Source organism: Onychostoma macrolepis, chromosome 24 (assembly GCF_012432095.1).
Source record: "Onychostoma macrolepis isolate SWU-2019 chromosome 24, ASM1243209v1, whole genome shotgun sequence".
NCBI lineage: Eukaryota > Metazoa > Chordata > Actinopteri > Cypriniformes > Cyprinidae > Onychostoma > Onychostoma macrolepis.
Window position 1 is genome coordinate 24,701,943 of NC_081178.1, and position 23,053 is coordinate 24,724,995.

General features: G+C 35.6%; 2 protein-coding genes across 2 annotated transcripts in view; one reads left to right on the forward strand and one right to left on the reverse strand.

Moving 5' to 3' along the window:
* Positions 1 to 20,699, forward strand: part of LOC131533137 (uncharacterized protein C18orf63-like) — a 57,714-nt gene extending 37,015 nt beyond the window's left edge. The window contains exon 15 of the mRNA XM_058765244.1: positions 20,563 to 20,699. The gene's annotated coding sequence lies outside the window, so the exon portion shown is untranslated. The remainder of the gene's footprint in view (positions 1 to 20,562) is intronic.
* Positions 3,592 to 21,963, reverse strand: dipk1c (divergent protein kinase domain 1C). Its single transcript, XM_058765246.1, has 5 exons — positions 20,551 to 21,963; positions 10,797 to 11,528; positions 8,133 to 8,297; positions 3,817 to 5,853; positions 3,592 to 3,711 (listed from the first exon to the last, which is right to left on the reverse strand). Exons 1-4 carry the CDS (start codon positions 20,734 to 20,736, stop codon positions 5,593 to 5,595), a joined length of 1,344 nt encoding a protein of 447 aa, XP_058621229.1. The 5' UTR covers positions 20,737 to 21,963; the 3' UTR covers positions 3,592 to 3,711; positions 3,817 to 5,592.
* Positions 21,964 to 23,053: the final 1,090 nt, after the last annotated feature.

Below are 23,053 nucleotides of genomic sequence, written 5' to 3' on the forward strand. Positions count from 1 at the left end.
TTAATTGGCTTATGATTTGCAACTTGGTCATAAAATTGTAATTTAATGTTCATTAGCAGTTCAAATGTTTAAATAAGAAAACAAAAATGATTTAGCAAACATTATGTACTAAAATGTTTCAAAGTCGCACCTGGTTTAGTGTAAATTCCATTTGTGTTGCGTCACTGTTTCAGGATGTAGTAACACAATCTCTGCAATTATTCAAACTTTTGACCCTTTTAGTCGTGAATGCAGTACAGTTACAGCTCAGCACATCGTGGCCCCCCCTGAGGCTCGTGCTGCCTGTTTGCACAATACCCCAATACTGGATGTTTCAGCTCAGAGATGCTTGTCTACAAAGCAGCTAATTCCTTCCAGACCTCCATGTCTGAAAAGATCCCAATATCTGCTTTTCATGAATGAAAGGATATCTGCACTCCTTTGTAATTCAGGGAGTACTGTCATTAGATTGTCACTCTTAACATGAAATATGCGTGGCTTTGCGTTCCCTTTGACCTCTGCATCTGGATTTTGATGACATGTAATGGCTCTCGGTAGACCAAAAACCAAGAAAATATGGGAGCAATTTCGCAGCATGAGAATGCTATTCAGATGGCTTAGATTTGTCATGATGAATCTGTGGATAAATGCTGGGATATCAGATCTATCATTTTATCAGAAAGGAAGTTCAAAGCATGTTATGTTGCAGGAAATTTCAGTTTTTTTGAAAGTTACATTTTCTCATATTACATTTTAAGAGGAGCCACAAATAAGCTAGACAGAACAAACAAAATATACTGTTAGAATTAAACCCTAAAAAAAAAAAAAAAAAAAAAAAGACAACTGATATATTTTAATAGTGAAAAATAGTGAATTGTAGATGATACAAAAGTAGCCAAGTTGTGACATTGGAAGATGACATTTAAATAATCTTAAAATTATATTTTAATTTCCTGTGCTGTATTTCAGTAATATTAAGGCATTTTACACAAAGCAACTTGTAGACAACAACCTTTAATTTAGCTTCATGTAAAATAAAGAACCCAGACTCGTTGGGAAATCTGCCTCTACCAACATTTTTGCAAATCTCCAAAATGTACCTATACATACAATTAAATATACAAAAATATGCAAAATATACAAAAACAATATTTTACATATTATATATTTGATATATAAAATATTTTAATTTCTAAAAATGATGATGATGATGATTATTAGTAGTAGTTTGACTTACATACATGACATGTTGTAGCTAATCATGAGTGTCTAACTCTGAAGTAGTGCATCTAGGGTGCACTTGATGGCAATTTCACACAGGTGTCAGAGTAACCACAGGTCATGCATCACATCACCTATGAACATTATCCATTGACTTTTGACAACCATGGAGTTTCCAAATGTTTTGCTTCAATTATGAACAATTTATCAACTGTTTTATAATCTATCCTACATTATAAGAAACCTCTTTGATGAAATATTTAGCTTGAAAATTGCTTATACTCTATTTTATTAAAATAAATTGCACTTGATTTAATATTTAGAAGGCAATAACTTTCAAGCATTTTTGTATGGAAGTATAACATTTAGATCTTTAAAAAGTCACAAGATATAAAGTCACAGTTATGAAAAATAAAGTAGACCTTAGACCAGTGAAACTATGAATTTATTTACATGCTATGAATTAAAATTCAAGAGTTTTGTCATCACAAAGCGAAGTAGATTTATTTTTTCTACATCATCTTAATATGTTTTACAAAATCAGTAGAATTATTTTTTCACTTCTGTAGCTTTCTTAAAAAATGTTTCCTTTAAAGACTTTCAGTGCTCAGCTGACGGTTCTGCACTCACATACTGGCTTTTGCACTTTGGAAAACACATCAGTCACTGGACAAGGTTGTAAAGTATTATATGTTAAGAAGCCTTCTTGAGCTTTGAGTAAGTCTCCAACATTTCTCAAAGCTTGCAGACAGAATTATTCAGCACAAAGCAGTTGTTAATGTGGCCGTTGATTAATAAAACCTGCAGTTTGTTCCAGCCTTCTAAACACTGGAACGGCGGTGTAAACATTCAATAACCATGGGCACTGTGCTTCATTATTTCACAGCTAGTGTGAAATAATGAAATCTCCCTTGAAAAATGCAGGATTCACTGCCAATCCACATCGAGGTAATCAACTACACGAATCTCAACCAAATCCTCTTGATTTCTGCTCTGTTTTGGTTTAATCATTGTTTGACTACATTGGAGCACAATATACTGCAAACAGTTGACATTGAATTGATGTCCTCATTGCCGTCAGTTAGTCATGTCTGAGCAGATCAAAACCAGACCCCGTCGTTGCCTTGGAGACGCATAATTTGATGACCGCCGTAAGCCAAGCTGGAAAACGTTTGGAGTCCAACCAAGGCAGAAGAACATAAATCAGTGAAGTTCACCAGCAGGTGATCTGTTCCTATAGGCTCTGGCCACAGTCTTGGGCGTAATGCATTAAAAGTGACACAAGTTACTTAATCAGGTTACTTTTTTCAAGTAACTAATAAAGTAACACATTACTTTTAAATTTACAAGAAAATATCTGAGTTACTACTTCAAATAAGTAATGCCAGTCGCTTTGTTTGCTCATGTATTGACTGACAGCTCTCCTATCCGCATGTTGACAGAAATCACGAGTGAGTGCAGAGGTGTGTGTTGTGTGAACATGATGCATGATGCTTTGGCACCAGAGGAACCTTTTTATAGTTCCTAGAACTACTGATGGAAGTACCCGCTTTTTGGCGTGTTTGCGCCGCAGGAACTAGGAACGGTTTTAGTTCCAGGAACTCCATTTGGGGGGACTAAATTAGCTCCTACTTCACTGTAAAAAGTGATAAGTTGACTTAACTTAAAAAAAAAAATGAGGAAACCCATTGCCTTAAAATGATTAAGTAAATAATAATAATTTAAAAAAATAAGTTAAGTGAATTGTCAAGTCTTTTTTAAGGCAACGGGTTTCCATTAAGTTGTCAACTTATCACTTTTTACAGTGTAGGGTCTGAAACAAATCTATAGGAACTACTGACGTAAGTGTACGCTGATTGGCCAAACGCATTCAAAACACTGGCTACCCGGCATTTTTAAAAAGCTATGTAAAAATATTTACTCCACGAACATGGAAAACAACGATAACGGCATTTATCTGTTGTCTACAGTGTTGGATTCTTTTCTCATCCTCGATAACACTGCAAGTTGTCATAGGAGATTTTAAATCACGTAAATTGTGCGTTTACATTCCATCTCTGTTATCACGAAACCCACAACGCAACAAAAACAGCTCCGATTAAGGCATCCTCCATTCACCGGGTTGTTGATGTTCGTTAATGCTGCAAATAGATGATGTAGAATAAATGTCATCATGCATTTACCCATCACACTTGCACAAAACTGCATTCCTCAAACTAAATAAAAACTGTGCAATGCAAACTTAGAATATTACACAAACCTGCAGTTATTAAATAAGTTAAATAACACTAATGTCCTTTATGTATATTATCCCATTTTTTTAACCAGTGTCTTTGCTGCTGACCTTCAATGATACAATCTTTCAATCCGATCATACTAATCAGCAAAAATGACCATAGATAAACTTTTTTGTTTGTTTTATTGCTGAAGACTGTTGCACTTTCTTCTCCTGTGTCCTGTTCTTCATGCAATCCAGAATAGCAGCACAGCTGCAATGTTTGAGATGCGTCCCTAAATCAGAAAAAAATAATAATTATGAAAAAGTAACAATGTATTACTTTCCATTAAAAATAACGTATATAGTTACTTTTTACGGCGTAATGTAATATGCATTACTTTTAAAAGTAACTTTCCCCAACACGGGTCTCATCCTCTCATCCTCCAAAGCTTGTGTTTGGTCTTTGTAACCCCTCTCCTGAAAGACAGCTGGAGGCAGATTGGAACCTGATCTCCCGTGAAGACCACAATGCTGAAGGTAGATCCAAACAAATCTACAGATTGTTCCTCTTCCGTCAATAGGAACCAAATGTTGGTTTGATCTTTGAGCTTTCGGTTAGATTCTCTGCATAGCGTTGATGTGCGTACAGACTATAATGTGGCTTGAAGGTGTGCAGCTGCGGGTAAGAAACCAAAAGCAAGGATTGTGCCTGAGCCATGGTTTATTGAAATGCTTATACAAAATCACAGGTAGACAAATTCTCTTCAGCAAATAACAGGGATACATTAGCTGAGATGATCCAGAGGTTTTTTTTGTAAGATCCTTAAGGTTCAGTCACATTAGCGAAATTTCACGGGAAATATGTCCATTGTCTATTGTCAGTAGTGTAGAGATGTATGAAGCAGCTCGCACAGAAAACACGATCAAACCAAGCAGCATTCGTTTGGTCAACGTGGCGAATCTGTATGACTGAGTTGCAAAATCCACTTGGGGAATATTTAGCTCTCATTCAAAATTCCCGATCACGTGGATTTGTATTGAAATGACTACATTTCGCCGAAAATTTGCTGAACAATGGTAAATATGAACTCACGTTTATTCTTAAGGCCCGTTACACCGAGGACAATAACTATAATGATAACAGTAAAGATATAATTCCAGATTTAAAAGTCCACTGAACTACAACAACATAGTGGAACAATATTGTTGGAACCACTTTCAAAATGATTTTTTCCAGCTGATGAATGATAAAAAACATTGGCGGCCAATCAGAACTCCTGCTTTAAAGAGCTTGAGTATTTAAAGTGGCAGAGACAAAGACTGCAGTGTGAAACCATGTTATTCATCGGTGTGGACGCTAATATAATTATCGATACTTGTGTGAACGGGCCTTTTATGGTAAGAGGCATATCTACACTCTTAAAGAGATATTTTACCCCCCAAAAATTACAAACCTGTATGGATTTATTCCTTCTATGGAACACATAAAAAAAACTACAGGTTTACAAAAAAAGTACAATATGAGGGTGAGCAAAACAGATTTTAATATTTTACTGAACTATACCTTTTAAGCTTCTGGTGCTGCTCGCCTTTTAAACGAATGTACTATATTTTATGTTACATTAAATGAATGTACTATATTGTAGTTTGAGTAAAGTTTTTATTGAATGTTTTGTATTTTTAGGTGATTTTATGGTACTAGGTTATATTTATGGAATAGTCATGATCCATTTATTTCTGTTTACCACTTTTTGAGCATATACCTGAAAATTAAATTTCCAACTTAAACTGTCATAAATCTTGAATGCTTTGCAGCACTTATATCTTATCTCGTTTTAAAGAGGACACCCGGTAGATTATTGCTAAACTGAAAAACGTGAAACTTAAAAAAAAAAATAAACATTTTCAGAACCATTTATGTCCATGATTTGTGTTCACATAGCAAGTGCCAAAACCTTTACCAAGTTCCGTACCAGAAAAAACAAAACTTACAATTTTTCTTTCAAACATTATCGAACAGCACCAGAGGGTAGCAGAAATTTTGAATATTAGCAGTAAACAACTATGCTAATGTAGGGAAACAGCTGTTTTCTCGACTGTAATAGTAATCTGAGATGTTCTCCAGAATTGCACATGACTGAGTTTGTTCTTTCGTAGCCATTTCGAGAGTTCGTTCAGAAATTAAGTGCCGTATGGACGCGTCTCATCTTGTGTTCCTGGCCTTCACCCTGGTTTCCCGAGTCCTCCTGAATGAGCTCCACGAGCAGATCCTGTAGCTGTTTTCTCACGGCCCGCGTACGCTTGACGTCCTCCCCGCTGTCTATCTCCGCGCACTCCTGCACGGCCCGCTGCAGCTCCACCTGCAGGGGGAGCCCCGCTTTAGCGCCGAGCAGCGTGGGAGAAAACCAAGGCCTGAAGATCTTCTCACAGATCACCTGCGGAGAGACAGAAAGAGAGAAGCATGTCAGCTATCGACCCCAAAGGGAAAAGCACGGGTATGGATGAGGGAAGCGGCCATTAGCGCCATCCTGGTCTCGTTTCATCATCTCCGGAGCAATCATCAGCCATATTCGCTATGCGTGCCATTTGAAAGCGATGGTCTCCTTGACCCAACGGCCTGAACGTTACAAAGCCCTCATTGTTCTGAATGGCAGGCCATACAATGGGAAGGTAGAGGTCACCAAGGGTTGCGTTAAGTGATCGGGAACGGAGAGATGGGCTCTGTCTCAGCCACCTGTGGCCCGGAGCTGGACTTGGTTTCATGCGACCAGCTCGTCTGTTAGCTTGCTCTCCTTAAGGGAGTTGGCACTGACAGCAGGTGTTGACTACGAACGAACTGCAACGAACAGATGAAAGACGTTGCGTGACTGTGGCAAAGTATCTAATGGAGAAATTAAACCTGCATATACTTGTAATGGTGGCGGCATTCAAACAAGTAGTACTTACTGTCTTCTATTTGTATTAACTACATCGCGAATAATATTTTTGTAACTTCGCTCAGCGTTGTTGTAGAGTATGTTTGAAGCTGTTTGTCTCTAAGGCGATACAGATCTGTGGTTTCTATGGAAGCTTATTTACACCACGGAAAGAAACACTTAAAAAGGTAATTGCGACATAATTGCACAATTTATATAAACTTAGAATTCTGAAAAAATGGTGAGAGGGAAAATTGTGAGAGATCAGACGACAAGAAAAAAAAGTTGTGTTATAAAGTAGCAATTAAACCTGCATTTATCTGTAACGGTGGCAGCCGTAACATGTAAAAATAATTACATGTTACTCTTATGGTCATCTGTCTGTAGTAATTTAATTGCGACACATCTGGAAGCTTATTTCTGCCACAAAACCTTTTATTTTGCAGTTCTGAGTTTGTATCCCACTATTCTGACTTTTTTTCTTCTAAAAATCAGAATTGTGAGATATAAACTTGCAATTGTGAGTAAAAATATCATAATGTCATAACTGAGTTGCCATTAACTTAATGCAATTTAACTTCTGTGATGGCAATAAACTATAAAAGCAGTTTTTGATCAAATCATTGAATTTTACATTATCAGTTTCTGATCTGGTAGTAAATCAGATATTTATGGATTTTCCCACATTAAAAAAATACTATAGTAATTCATAGTAAATACTATAGTAAAGTACTTGAATAATTTTTTTGTTGTGGTAATTCTATAGTTGCTGTGGTTATATAACAACTATGTAACACAAACACATTACTTTACCCAATACTGTACAGTAAGTTTTCTACAACTATAGGGTATATTATACTACGATACACTACAGTTTACTGTAGTAAAAACTAAAGTATACTACAGTATTTATTACAGTTTATCAGTTCACTATATAGTTAATACAACATTATGCTGTAGCATTCATTACCAAAGTGTTGTAAATACTATAACATATACAGTATAATACACTTTACTGTAGTATGGCTCAAAAACACTATAGTATTTACTATAAATTACTATATTATTTTTTTCATGTGGGTTATATGATTGTTCTTTTGTTTGTTTGTTGTTTCAGTGGTGTAGTCACAATTCTTTTTTGTAATTTTGACTCGTGTGTTTTTTTAAATGCAATTTAACTTTTAAAAATTTTAATCTGAAACTATAAAACTAAGATGAACATTCCAGGGTGTTTCACGCATACGGGTCAGTTTAGAAACATCTAATATGGGCTTGTGTTTTTTATTTATTTTTTATTTTTTTAAGTCATGTGAACAACTCTTAAAAAATGAGAAAATTGGAATTGTTGGCTTGCGGTTTGAATACAGCCTTATTTATTACACAAATGTCATGTGCAAATGTAGCTCGTCTCAAATGTTGTGGTTGACTGTAGCCACAACTGACCATGATCTGTCACTCACCCGTAATCAAAGTTGCTTCCTTTCTTTGGCCCTGTTAACCCCCATTGTGTTTAGGAGCAGTAATGACGGTGCTATCTGATTCCCTTCAGCGTTATCGTCAACTATTAACATTCCGTGCATTTTTCTTGGCGATGTTTACTGCTGAAGAATGATTGTCTCCTCCGGCTATTTTACTGGTATTCCTTTGTGACAGTTTTCCAAAACAAAGTCATTTTCTTTTCACTTTCAGCACCTTACCGCATATATAATTGCTAACCACATACTCCATAGGATTATTGATGCAAAATATTAAAGAATAACAGTATACAATGGAGTCAGAATAAGGAATGCCTCACTCACCTGAAGGTTACTGTTCTTGCGTTTTGGCCCACATCTGTTTTTAGTTTTGTCGCACTTGGAAATGCAGTCGAAGAAGTTGCAGTCATTGTCACTGGTGCAGTTCTGCTCAAGTATGTCTCTCATTTTGGGCTCAAAAAAAGCCATGTCCACATCTATAGCCACCACCTGGCCAGTGAAAAATAAAATAATAATCAGAAATGCAAAGTATAGTATTTATATATACACTCCAAAACCGCCTAAATATTCTAGTATTCAAAATCAAATTTAAACCTAGAAATAAATATATCTATATATATATCAAAATAAAAGAAATATTTATTTATAGGACGCTAATCAAATAAGTAATTTTTTCTCCTTTGTATATGTCAGATGTTTTTGATTACTAAAACTAATAATCAAGATTAGACAAATCTTAAAACTGACATTATGCAATCATTTGCATAGAAAAAAAGGCAAAATAGACAATATATTAGACATAAATAACACTGTATTAATTAAAGACAGATATTTAGAGATTTATAGAGCATTCATTACTTTTCATTCAGAAAATGTTACAAATAAACAGCAAGTAGTACTGGATTAAACATGAAATTTTGAAGAAGTATTTTCTTGTAAAACATATTCTAGTAGCTAATCTTTCAACTTTGAAAATCATTTTTTTAGAGTATAGATAGATATACATAACTTCTGCGGTCAGCTCTTAGACTAAGATAAACGGTAAGCATTGACAAAGCTGTTTTTCTGTTGCCGCATGCTGAACTTTTTGTTTAATCTGAATATTAATGAGAACTCATGAATAAAATTAACATATCCTTCTACATAAACAAGACAAGGACAGTCAGTGATATTTCTAAAGTGTTTTCACAGCCAATACAGATGCTCAGAAATCTTCCAAAGAATCTTGAACACATTATTTTATGCTGCGTTACAAAAAAAAAACAGCATTTTGTTGGTCTGGCATTGATTGATGGGAGTCATAGCAACACGCTGCATGATATCAGGTGTTGTTTACAGCACGCTAGAAAAAGCCATTAAACCCTCCGAATGAGCAGCATGTATCTCAGTCTCATCGGCTCCACTGGAACACAAATATCATGTGTAATGCCAAGCATTTGCTGTATAGATCTGCAGACTCATTTTTCATCTCTTTTTGAATCGTGATCATGAGATCTGAAAAAATTTTTTCGTTTACATTATAATTATCTTGCTTATATACTGACATTGCTAAAATAGTTGCCTTGTGTTTGAAGAACTCAATGTTGATATAATATTTTAGCTATGATAACCTTACTATAATAATTATAGTAATTATTTAATACAATTATTAATAATTCCAATCATAATTAGCTTAATAACCTGGAGTATGAGCAATACTTGACTATAATAAATATTGCAGGATAATCTAATAACAATAAACTAATTATTACAATAATATCCCAATCTAATACTGAAAGATATATATATATATATATATATATATATATATATATATATATATATATATATATATATATATATATATATATATATATATATATTCTTCATAGAAATGTTTTCATTAGATTTGGATCCTTGGATAATTCATTTAACCACAATCATACTGTAATGAATAGTAAACCGCATGCATTTATTTTCTCCTTAAGTAAGCATCAGTTCATACTTTTCTGATTAAATGAAATGATTTGGCAGATCATTTGTATGGCTGGCCGCTCCTGTCTGAGTCTAATAACCAGCTGGTGAAGGCGTCCAAAAACTGTGAAATGCAAAATTTAAAGCAAATAAGAGATGAACTGCAATTATGTCTATAACAATTGTCCTGCCAAAAATGCTGACCAAAAAAATTGTCCTACCACAATTTAAGACCTTAAAACTCATAAATTGCATTGCAAAAAATTGATCTTTCACAGTATTTTTGTTTTGTTTTCAACACATATCTAAGTGGGGTTTGAAAACATTTGAATTGAGTAGATTTTTTTGAGCCCATTGACAGATGTTTGTTCTTATTTTAATCATAAACTTGCTTAATTTTGATCAGTTTATTCTGAGTAATTTTGTTTCTCAAGTAAATGTAAAAGAATCTTTAGACATTTGCTCTGGAAAACAAGACAAAAATACTGATGAAGAACAGAAGAACATAACTTTTTTTTTCCATTAAAAGGTAATGGATGTTTTGTGGAAGTCATATTCTCAGGCATTTAAATGTGCTCCCTACACATTTACATTCCCTTTCTTTTTATTCCTTAATTTTTCTTTAATTGGTCTTAAAAAGCCACAATTTAAGACCAGCAATTCTTAAACTTATAGTCATGGCATTAAATCTTGATTTAAGAATCTTTATACATTTACACTGGAAAAAAATCACTTTGTGATCAGAAATTGCAGTAAAAGTTATTTCTATTCTAATGGTTGGGAGCAGAGCTATTCAAGCCATAAGTTATTTATTTATTTATTAAACAAATTAAAAAGTAATGGAGATCTTTCGGAAGTTATATTTTCAAATTTTGAAATACAGCTCATGTTGTGCTCCCTAGACATTTACATTTAGAGAGTATATTGTTTTCTATTTATTCTTCTATCCATTCAATTTATTCTTTAAATGTTCTTAAAACTTTACAAAGGTTTTAAAAAGTCTTACATTTACCTTGCAGTTAAGTGTTTACTCACCGTCAGGTCCTTCCTGATAGCAAAGTTCTCTGGTTTGATATCACAGAGGTGTAAGCTGTGAGAAAAGTCATTCTCGAAATGCTCCACCATCTCTAGAAAGCTCAGCGCCACTCGGGGCACCATATCTCTCGCGGTTATCTTCTCCTGTCCGCTCCAGGGGCTTGGCGAGGGGCTCAGCGTCAGCTCCTCCAGTGAGAATATGTGCTGGTCCCACGCGTGTCCGGCCGCCAAGTACTCTACGGCATAAAAGTGGCCACAGGAGCCCAGGATCTTGGCTACATGGTGGGTTAAATCCTGCAGGACCCTGAGGAAGGTGTACTCCTCCTGCTGAAGGAGAGCCCAGAGCGAGGCCAGCTCCGCTCGCGAGTACGTCCGCTCGTTCTCCTTCAGCTTTTGGCCCCACAACCGGGGTAACGTCAAGTTAGTTCCCGTCTCCAAGCCCAGAGAGTTCTTGATCTCCAGCGTGGCGTAGAAGACGACATCCAGAGGCGAGAGCTCCTCCTCGCCTCCCGGTCCTCCCGCCGCATCCTGGTACTCCAGCAGAGCTAAAGCCTCATAGGAGGAGAAGTTCTCCAGCTTTGACTTGAGAACGACAGGCACCCCACGCCAGCTGGCGGCCATAACCTTCTTGCCATTCTCGTAATAGAGGCAGCGTTTGTATTCCACACGACCGGCCACGCAGAGGTCCTCGCAGAGGTCACCGGTCAGAACTCCCTGCTGATACTCGGCACACTGAAACAAAGACACAGAACAGTCAGTTCTCACATTAGAAGTGGCATGTGCACTGTTATTGTGGTTTGGCTTCTATCTGCAGTGATTAAGACACCATTTTCACAACACCAAGCTATATATACTGTATACATATATATATTATATTTCTTGCAATTATGAGTTTATATAATGCAGTTCTGAATTTATTTATCGTAATTGCGAGTTTATATCTCACAATCCTTAATATTTCTCACAATTCTGACTTTATTTATTGCAATTACAAGTTTATATCTCTCGATTCTGACTTTGTTTCTTGCAATTTTGAGTTTATATTGCAATTATTCCATAGCTTTCAACATTGATAAGAAGAAGAAATGTTTTTTGAGCAGAAAATCAGCATATTAGAATGATTTCTGAAGGATCATGTGACACTGAAGACTGGAGTAATGATGCTGAAAATACAGCTGCACATCACAGAAATAAATTACATTTTAAAATATATATTAAAACAGAAAACATTCATTTTAAATTGTAATAATTTTTTCACAATATAACTGTTCTTACTGTAATTTTGACCAAACAACTGCAGCTTTTGTAAACATTAAAATATACTTCTTTCAAAAATGATTTTAAAAATCTAATCAAATTTAATAAAATAAAATGTACGATCAGTATTCAAAGTAGATTCTCTTATATATTTCAATAAGTACGGGTCAGAATAAGTATGTTGTTTTGTTTTATTTTATTTTCACGTAAAGTAGACACTTTCTTACTTGCTTGCATTTAATATGTATATATAAACCTTATAACTTTATATTTTACCATTATGTTTATTATTTATATTCCTTGGAAGTCAAGTACAAATGTTGATAGTCTCGGTATGGTGTGTGTCATGTCAAACTAATTTCCATAGCGTTAAAGCTGTTTTTAATCAACGCATGGATCTTAATTCCATCTCATATCACACTTATTGAATATGTGCTATGCTGAGATATGGCACCAATGCCACCTGTCAGCATATTTTACTAGCATGCATGAAATTCACATATTTAATCTTGCAAAACAGTCTAATAATAATTTTTATGCGTGGTGTTAAAACCGATCTGCTTTTGCTCTTGCATTTTTCCTCTTTGACCCTCTCATGAAAAATGAGGTAATTACTGTTTTTTGCTGCAGTCTGCACATATATATGTCAGTTCAGGGGCTCCGGGGTGTCCGATGATTTGTGTTCCACAGAGATTACACTGCAAATCGTCCTCTGTCACCTTCCAAAGTAAACAGCTGTTATCCGCACTAAGTCCGGCTCTGGTCTGGCTCCTACAGTATCTGCATTGGCTTTGGCATGTTAGCAATAGGTTTTCCTTATCATTATCAATCATAATGGTTTGGTGGATGATCTCCCATCCCTTGCTTGTCCCCTTACATAAAATATGTCCTTCTGTGTTAAAAAGGCCTGCTAAAGCTTTTTACTGTTGTGTCATAAAACTGAACCTCACACATTTGCATGATTAAAAATGGCAGTGATAACACTAGATTTTTACATTCTCTGAAGACAGTGTGAGTCACTATGCCAACATCATGTAGATGTGCAAATTGTCTCAGGTCATAAAATTTTGGCTTGGATTTATGACATTTTTTTCTTTGTTTCATTGGAAATCTTAAGTTTGAACACATAGAAAAGTAATAGCATTGTGGGATTAAACCTGGACTAGATGGTGAAGGCATCAAAATGTTTAGAAATGCGCTTTCTTATGCAAATTAGAGTGGTAATGATGTCTATAATTTTTTTTACCAATTCTACCAAAAATGCTGGAGTTTCTTGGTAGTTTCAATGAAACTGTAGCTGTGTTAAAGCAATTGTTCATCAAAAAATTAAAATTTGCTGACAATGTACTGGCCCTCAAGCCATCCAAGATGTAGATGAGTTTGTTTCTTCATCAGATTTGGACAAATATAGCATTCCATCACTTGCTCAGCAATGGATGCTCTGCAGTGAATGGGTGCCGTCAGAATGAGAGTCCAAACAGCTGATAAAAACATCACAATAATCCACAAGTAATCCACACCACTCCAGTCCATTAATTGATGTCTTGTAAAGCCAAAAGCTGTGTGTTTATGACAAACGAATCCATCATTAAAATCATCACTTCTGGCTAAAATATGAGACTATAATACATAATAACGCTTCCTCCAGTGAGAAAGTACATCTCCTGTTGTCTCTCACATCAAAATCCACCCACATAATTGTTTAGAGCTGTTTTGGCTTGTAAATGCAAAGCCAAAAAACAAAAGCAAGCGTTGATAGTACAGGATTTGTATTTTTACTTGGTGGCAAAGGTATGAAGTTAAAAACGTCTTAATGATGGATATGTTTCTTACAAACACAGCTTTTGGCATCGTAATACATTAACTGATGGACTGGAGTGGTGTGGATTACTTGTGGATTTTTGTGATGTTTTTATCAGCTGTTTGGACTCTCATTCTGACGGCACCCATTCACTGCAGAGCATCCATTGCTGAGAAAGTGATGCAATGCTACATTTCTCCAAATCTCCAATGAAGAAATATCGGTCAACTATTCCTTTAAGAGTGTATTAAATTCACATTGTGTGTACTTTTGTAAGTAAAGTTCACGTTTTCCTGATTCTGATTGTGACCATGCTTTGAAAGCAATAACGTGTTTCTTCTGCACCAGCGGACACGTACAAGTATAATAATAATAGCCAGCACCAGTAATTACCTGAATTACTCCCAGTTGGTCGCTTTACCATGACAACACTCTTGAATAAAGCACTTGAATCTCAGAGGTCTGTTATCAGCTTGACTGAGTCTAAACATAGAAAGAGCTTCCTCCCTACAGACCCTCTCATGGGCCTCTCACGGTGTTTATGTGGGCCAAACACGCATGTTGTGCTCTGTGGTCACTCTGCGGCTTCTGCTCTTTTTTCGACACTGTAAGTGCCAGCCAAATTCCCCACATGTGTTTTAATTCTTCCGATGGGACAACAGCTCCTGTTTGCATGTAAACTTTCCCACTGTGAGGCCCAAATCCAATGTATGTTTGCGTTTCAGTATAGAAAGCACACTCACTATGTTTAGAGATTTGAAAAATGAATGTGTGTAGGCAGAGAAAACTTGGCTTGACTCGGCTCGGAGAAAGTAACTAGTATGTTGTAAATCATGGCTGTGTTTGTAATCTAGTGGTTAGGATGACAGAAACTGATTTTTTTTGTTTGTTGTTGTTGTTGTTCTTCATTTGGTAGATTAAGTACTGGATTTGACAGTTCTCTGAACTTTGGCTATTGTTCTGGAAATGTTCTCTCAAAGTTATGAACAAATGTTTTCCGGTAACGATTAGTTAGGAATGTTAGTTTAAACTTATCTGGTCTTAAATAATGTTCTCAAAACATTAGCACAAAAATGTTATTTATACATAATTCATAGGATGTTTTTCTTCTAAAATGGTTTAGTTGGACGCTCATCTAACATTTTTTAAATGTTACTACTTGTTTCAGAATGTTCAGGGAACATTCAAAAGTAACATTCCCATAATGTTTGCAAAATTCTAAAATAGAATGTTTTAGCATTTTGTAACACATGTAAAGAGAACATTTAGAAATAATCTTTTCATAACTTAATGGGAACATTAGCAGAATGTTCTTATAACATACTTTTGGTTGGTTTGGCACATCAAGTCTGATGCTTTTAATCTGAATATTTTAAATTAACTATAGTAATTAATTAATTTATTATTTGTTTATTTATTAATTTATTTATATTTTTGGTTGCACTGACTGAATACGCATCACACAATCTTAACATTATTATTATTATTTTTAATTTTTTTTTTTTTTGTCATGGAAAAATCTATGACCATTGAATATTTTTGGCTTAATGACATACTGTATACTCATTGTGGAATTTTTAGTTCCAGTCAGGACTCTGAAAATATGCATCCTCTCTCCAGTCAGGCTGTTAGTTATATATTTAGCACTGTTTGCATCAAGCATCACTAATACTAGGTTATTATGATTTGTACAGCATTAAACCCTGGTACTAACTCATCCTGCACAGTTTGTGCTATAGACATGAGTCGTTGTCGAGGAGAGGTGTGCTGTTACTAAGCAAGTGCACTTACTTTTTTCACACACTCTCACACTGAAGGAGGCACCATATTGAGACAAATCTAGGGAGCAAAAAACCAAAAGGCTCCCGTGAGTCGCGCCAGTAAGCAAGCGCAACTCCAGTGCCGAGTGAGGACATGAAATAAGAGGGAAACAATATTTTCTTTATGCTTCTGAGCATGTAAGGTAATGATTAAACATTAGGCCCCAGAGAATAGCAGTCTATTTCTGTTGCCCACAGGCTGCATTGCCATCTGGCCTGAGCGCTGGCCAGTCCCGGCATGCCAAGAATGTCTGCATAGGCTGCTCGGGGTCACTCCATCATTTTCACTTTACAAGAAACTCACTAAAACTGGGATACAAAACGAGAAAAGGGCCTATTGTCTGCCAGTATACTCTTATATGCCAATAAACACATAGAGCGGCCCCCAAAAGCTCCATTTAAAAACATTACATTTTATTATACACAAAATATTAAATCAGCTGGCATCTGCAAACAAATGAATGCTCAAATAATGTTTCTTGTATTTTTTTTCTGAGCCATTTTTAATCAGTTGGTGTTTTGTTTTTTAGTGAATGTATAAAGTCAGTGTTTTACATTACGGTATATATACAACCATTCAAAGGTTTGGGGTCAGATATGGTTTTAATATGTTTTAATACTTTTATTCGGCAAGGATGCATTAAATCGATAAAAAGTAACTGCTTTATTTCTAACAAATGCTGCTCTTTTGAACTCATCAAATAATCCTGAACATAATGCATCAGTTTTTACCAAAATATGAAAAAGCACAACTGTTTTCAACATTGATAATAATCAGAAATGTTTCTTGAGCAGCAAATCAACATATTAGAATGATTTCTGAAGGATCATGTGACGCTGAAGACTGGAGTAATGATGCTGAAAATTCAGCACTGCATAACAGAAATAAATGACATTTTACAGTATATTCAAATAAAAACAGGTATTTCAAATTGCAATAGTATTTCACAATATTACAGTTTTTACTGTATTTCTGATCAAATAAATGCAGCCTTAGTGAGCAGAAGAGACTTTTTGACCCTTATATACGGCTGTATATTTACGAATTATTATTTTGTCTTTCCAACAACTACATCCAACAATACGATTTCTTATCTTGAAACTATCAACATTACACATCTGAAGCATTAATCCTACTACCAAACAATGATCTGTGCATGAAAGTCCATCAAGTCAGTGGACCATGTCTACCCACCGCATGGAAGACCATCTGTGCTTAACCTTCACATTAGAGTATAAACAAAGCATGAAACTGTATCGAGAGCCTGCAGCAGAGCACCTCTAAAAGAACAGTTAGGTTCATTTCATGAACTCATGCCAACAATTCTATTATACATAGGCCTGGTTGCACAGGTGACAGATGGTACTGCTGATTAAAAAAGGTCTTGTGTAGTTCAAAGAGTATCTGCTCAAAGCTCCTCAGCCACATGCTGCCAGAAACTATAAACAGTTTATTGTGTGAACGTGCACCACTCTGCGCTGTTTATTACAATGCTGAAGCCCTTAGAAATGCTAACCATTTGGCAGATTATCAGTCTGTTTTTCAGTCTGTAACAAATAAGGCATGAATGATGGGTAAGTCGCGTTATCATAACTAAAACCTCCAGGAATGGTTTTGGTCTCCATTAAAGCGCAAAATTATTGATTCACCTAGCAATCGTCACACTCGTTGCAAATAAACTTCACTATTTCTGTTTTACGTAAGTGTTTAAAACAAGGTGTGTGGTCATAAGAGGAAACGAGCTGACAACTTATGGTTGAATTTGATTCTGCAGCATTTCCAAATAAACATCTAATGTGAATTATGAGAACCATCTCTGCGCTTTTGAACTGTGCTAATAAGACAATTCAGTGGAAAATTAGACACAGAGTACAGCATAAACAAATCGTTTGTATTATTCTCATTTGTAAGCCGCTCTGGATAAAAGCATGTGCTAAATTAATGAATGTAAACAACATTTTGGCATCCTACAGCTGACAGCTTTTTCCCCTTGTAAAATAATGGATGATATAGAATTAATGTGAGAGGAGTTCCAAAAATTTCAAAAATAAAATGCTTATCATCTTATATTTCTGATTCTTATTGAGTATTAAAAGTCCAAATCTACAAATGCAGCAAAAAAGTACAGGATTTACTTTGAAACAGTTTTTACTCAGAAACTGGTAGTACATTTCACAATAATAACAAAGAAATGACAAGCTACACATTGAATTAAACATGAAAATTTAGAACGGTAGAAAAAACTTACTACGTAAAAAGTACTACGATGAAATAGAGTAGCGCCAAACACGCGTCCAGGAAAAAAAAAAAAAAAACTTAAACATGTTTGACTTATAAAAATAGACCAATAATATCTGTTTTATTTGCATTTTCAAAAAAGAAATGACTTTGTACAATTATTTTACATTGTACCTTTTGACTGTGCAGATACTAAGAGGTTGAAAATGTTTTAGCAAAGAGCAGGTTCATCAGCTATTTAAAGAAAATAACACAAAGTAAAACAAAACAAAAAAATGAACTCATTGTCAGTAACTCTCTATAGAGCCATGTGATTCCTGAACCAAAATATTCTCAATAAACATCCCTGAGAATTTAAAAATGACTACGACCCAACAATTACAGCAGCCAGTCTGTTATTTTCACCTCATCCTCATTGCCAAAATGACATACACCTCATAGTTACTATCTCCACTCAGCTGGTTTGCAGCTGTTGAATTCAGTATAATATTTATCTTAGCCTGCCCAAATATTAAGAATTAGACGACTTTTGTGCCATGATCTTAGATATTACAGGAGCAAAAAAATGCAATTCACTCAATTTCACTTTCATGACAGCTCAAATGATTGCATCAGTCAAAGTTACTTCAAAAGCATGATTTAAAATTAACTAGACTGATACATTTATTAACTTTGATGTATAAAACTATATACTGTATGACCCTGGACCACAAAACCAGTCCATTTTTCGAAATGAATAAATAAGCTTTCCACTGATGTATGGTTTGTTAGGATAGGAAAATATTTGGCCGAGATACAACTATTTGAAAATCTGGAATCTGAGGGTGCAAAAAAATCTAAATATTTAATCTATGCCTTTAAAGTTGTCCAAATGAAGTGCTTAGCAATGCATATTATTAAACAGAAATTAAGTTTTAATATATTTACGGTAGGAAATTTACAAAATATCTTTATTTAATATCCTAATGATTTTTGGCATGAAATAAAAATCGATAATTTTGACCCATGCAATGTATTGTTGGCTATTGCTACAAATATACCCCAGCGACTTACGACTGGTTTTGTGCTCCAGGGTCACACACATTTGACACTTTAGTGCTAATATTACTAATGGATATTATTTTATATGTAGTTTTTTTGTCCAATTAACAATATTTGTTCAGTATTTTAACTGCATTCTGATAATGAAATAAAAATAAATAAAACCGCTGAATCTGATCATGTCAACACGTTTAGTTTTAGTAACGATAGTTTGCGTGCAAAAACTTTCCCACTCATTGACACCAGAAATCATCTTCCAATCCCCGTTTAAAGGCCACCAGGATTTTGCGGTTCCCAATGTGGCAACAAACAAAATGTTCTTTCAGCACTCACTTGACATCACATAATCCAGTGGCTCAAAAAGAGCTTTAGGTTTCCCCCGAGGTACAAAGCTTAAGCCTTTAATGGAGGTCCGTTACTGCTGGCACCCATGATTCAATGCTTGACGGAGTAATCCTACGAAATGCTTTGTGTGTCATTTGTTGGGAAATTTATCAAAATCCCCCGAGGTATCGCTACAACTGCGACAGGACAGCTGATTGTATTGAAATATATTTTGAAAAATTAGCCTATTGATCTCTTGTAAACGTAAGGGAAAGTACTAAGGGCAAACCTGTGTTTTTTTTCACGCACTGGTCAGTTTTGAGATTTATTTTGCGAAGAATAGTCCAAAATACACATTCAGGTGTTTATTTTATTACATTGTATCTATTTGCATCTGAAGTTTTCCATTATAATACATATCTTTAAAGCCTGTAAGTTTACTTCGAAAGCTTTTGCATACAACAAATATGTTATATTCTGAAGGTTTTTACAGAGAATTTATATTTCATTGCAGTGCTTTTTTAGTACAGTTGAAATACTGTCGTAGTTTGTATTAATATTTTCTGTTATATATATTCTATTGTTTTTATATTTCTATGTTATATTGAAGTTTTAGTTATTTTGTTGAGTGTTTGTCATTTCGAGTAGTTTTGGTTTTGTATGCATGTATATAGTTTTTAGTTTTTATTTCAGTCTTAGTTTTAGTTATTTTAGTACATGAAATTAAACTAAATAACTAATACAAATATATTTTTTAAGTTAATATTTATTTAGAGTAATGAAAATGTTTTATTTTAGTTTCATAGTTTAGTTTTAGTTAATGTAAAGACACATTTTAATACAACATTTTATTCCTAAAACATTCACAGTTTAAGGATTGATAAACAGAGGAATCCAAAATGCCTTCAGTAAAATCCTTTAACTCTAATATGTCAACAAAATGTTCAATGTTCAAATTCTGGAAATGTATACAAATGAGTGCATAGTTAATTAGATAAAGCCTCATTTGCATATCTAAACGTAACATTTCAGAAAACTATGTTGATATTTAATAGTTGAACTAGTTACCCTATTCACCTGTAGTGTCTTCCCTTAAGTTTAGACAACATTTTACACTAAACAATTGCAAATATATATATACTTTTTTTTTTTGCTCACTCTTCAGCTTAGGCAAGACTGACAAGTTGATATCCAGACTTTTTGGTCATATCCAAAAAGTACAGACTTTTTTGCTAAAATACTGATTTGAACGCTGACAAAAGTTAACCTTACCACCCTCTGCAGGATCTCCTTGCTCTTGTCGTCAGTGCAGAAGTCAGAGAACATGTTCCTGTGGACGAACACCAGGCCGTTGAGGAAGAGCCAGGAGGCCAACCACAGCAGGACGACCAGCAGAACGCTCCTCCGGCACACCTTCACCCCCAGACACCTGAGGGCCCCGCGCAGGGACCGCCGCATCTGTCGGGACCCCCTTCGGCAGGAGCCCTCTGCTTTCCTCTCAAGGATGTGGAAGTCTGTGGCATCTGTGGCGCTGTGGAGGATGTGCGCCTCGCTGCTCTCGCTCGGGGTCGGTGTTTGCGGTTAACCTCCTCCTGACGTCTCCTCCTGACACTCCGCTGCTATGCTGCCTCCTGTTACGCGGAGCAGATCTCTCTCGGTTTCCTCTCCGCCTTCCTGCGTTTGTTTTGTGAATGAGCGAGGCGAGCGCCGGAGTGTGAAGAACGCCTCAGAGTCGAGGCCGGACTCGCTCTGCCTCATTCACTTACTCTCACGTTGACTCTTTCTCTAGGCTCCAATGTGTTTTCACTCTGCCTCTGGCTCTCTATTCCCTCTCTCTCTCTCTCTCTCTCTCTCTTCATACAACACTCCACCTTTTTTCCTTCTGCCTCCCGCCCCCTTCTTGAGTGCTTTCCTCCTTTGGGTCGCCTTCTTCTCTGTTTCCAAGGCAGCCGGGCCTTTCCTGACGGCGCACAGTGCCAGATCCGTCTCTTGTGCCAGACACGGACCCTCGGATTACTTCACTTGAAATCTGTTTGCATTCTAAGCACTGCAAACAAAACAAGAGGCTGGCGTGTAGCAGTATTACTGGTTATATGATTAGGGACGGATTCTCCCACGGTGATAATGCCCACATATTTGATTTGCTCGAGGGCTGAGCTTGCAGTTCTGCCACTAACAGCAGCGGTGGGAATCTCAGCGGTCGTTTTTTCCCTTCGATTACGAGAGTCTGCAGAAGCAGTCGCAGGTGAACAGAATCCCTAATCGCTCGCCTCGTAAAAGAAAGTGCTTTCTGGCCAAGAGTGAGAATCGTTCATCTGTTTTATGTGTGCTTCTTTAAACCTCGACGAGTCGGAGACCAGTGTCTCGGGTTACTTTAATTGCCAATTAGATAGCCTTGTGCACTCAGTGAGGGATTCTGTCTTCAAAACGTATTAATGCTATCAGCAAATCACCGATACTCTTGAGATCTCCTGCGCTTTCTCATAGTCCGTGAAGTGCTGAATGAGCACATTGTTTGCACATGGAGTTGTATTTGTTTTCACCTTGAGGGTCTTGCTTAAGGGCTCGTATAGGTCATTTGGAAATACAATAGTTAAATGACCGTTCAAAAGATTTTTCTTGTTTTTGAATGTTCATCATGGCTGCATTTATTTAATCAGTAAAAGGCAAAAAAAATTTAATAAAAATATATATTATTACAATTTAAAGTAACTGTTTTCTATTTGAAAATATTGTGAAATGTAATTTATTCCTGTGATCAAAGCTGTATTTTCAGCATCATTAGTTCAGTCTTCAGTGTCAAATAATCCTTCAGAAATCATTCTAATATGCTGATTTGCTACTCAAGAAACATTTCTGATTATTATTAATGATAAAAACAGTTATGCTCCTTCACATTTTTGTGGAAACCATGACTCTTTTTTCTTTTAGGGATAGAAAGTTTGGAATAACAGCATTTATTTACTTTGATTTGATTCAATGCATCCTTGCTGAATAAAAGCATTTATTTATATATAGTATTGAATGTAAATTGATAATTATGCTCTGAGAAATATATAAACAACACAATTTTGGAGTTCACACATAACTTTTTTGCACAAAGAAAGCATAATCCTGCCATCTTGTGGTCCTATGACACTGTTACAATTACTTCAATATAGAGCACAAGGATGTTAAGAATATGAGGGGGAAATCCTAACCCTAAGTGTTAAAAATGTTAGAAATATATTCTTACCCTCCTCAGTGATGGACCCTTTTTCGCATCTCTGGGTTTTTCAGAAGAGAATGTTGTCATAGTTGGGTTTTTCTTTTTCTTTTGTTTAATTTAATTAATTAATTAATTATTATTATTATTATTATTTTAATGACAATAACAACAAAATTGCAGGATTTACGGAGCTGGTGACCAAGGGTCTGTTAGATGTCACTATCATGTTGCTGACGTTACTATCTGTACTTGACTGTTTCTGGTTGTGATTTGAAGCAGCTTCAGCAGCTGAATAATTTCTTCATTATACCAATCTACCATCTATTTCGTTACTCATTTCTGAAGAAATATTTAAGTCTTTGTTTCAAGAATGTAGCTCAGTCCGTTATTAGAACTGGGAGGATTACTGATACAGCAATAAATGACTATGAATATAAACTATAAACACTGAGCTTCTCCACATAGGCTAATACATTTACGGTACACTGCTTTAGTGATTTTTCTTTGGTTTTGTTCATAATTAATACTAATGTGATGTGATAATCTCTTATTTCAACTCTTATTACT

Excerpts from the sequence above, each read along its gene's own strand:
- dipk1c (XM_058765246.1), bottom strand. The coding sequence starts at position 20,736 with ATGCGGCGGTCCCTGCGCGGGGCCCTCAGGTGTCTGGGGGTGAAGGTG. Across the intron at positions 8,298-10,796 it reads CTATCAGGAAGGACCTGACG|GTGGTGGCTATAGATGTGGA; the intron begins GTGAGTAAACAC and ends TTCACTGGCCAG. Across the intron at positions 5,854-8,132 it reads GCAAGAACAGTAACCTTCAG|GTGATCTGTGAGAAGATCTT; the intron begins GTGAGTGAGGCA and ends GTCTCTCCGCAG.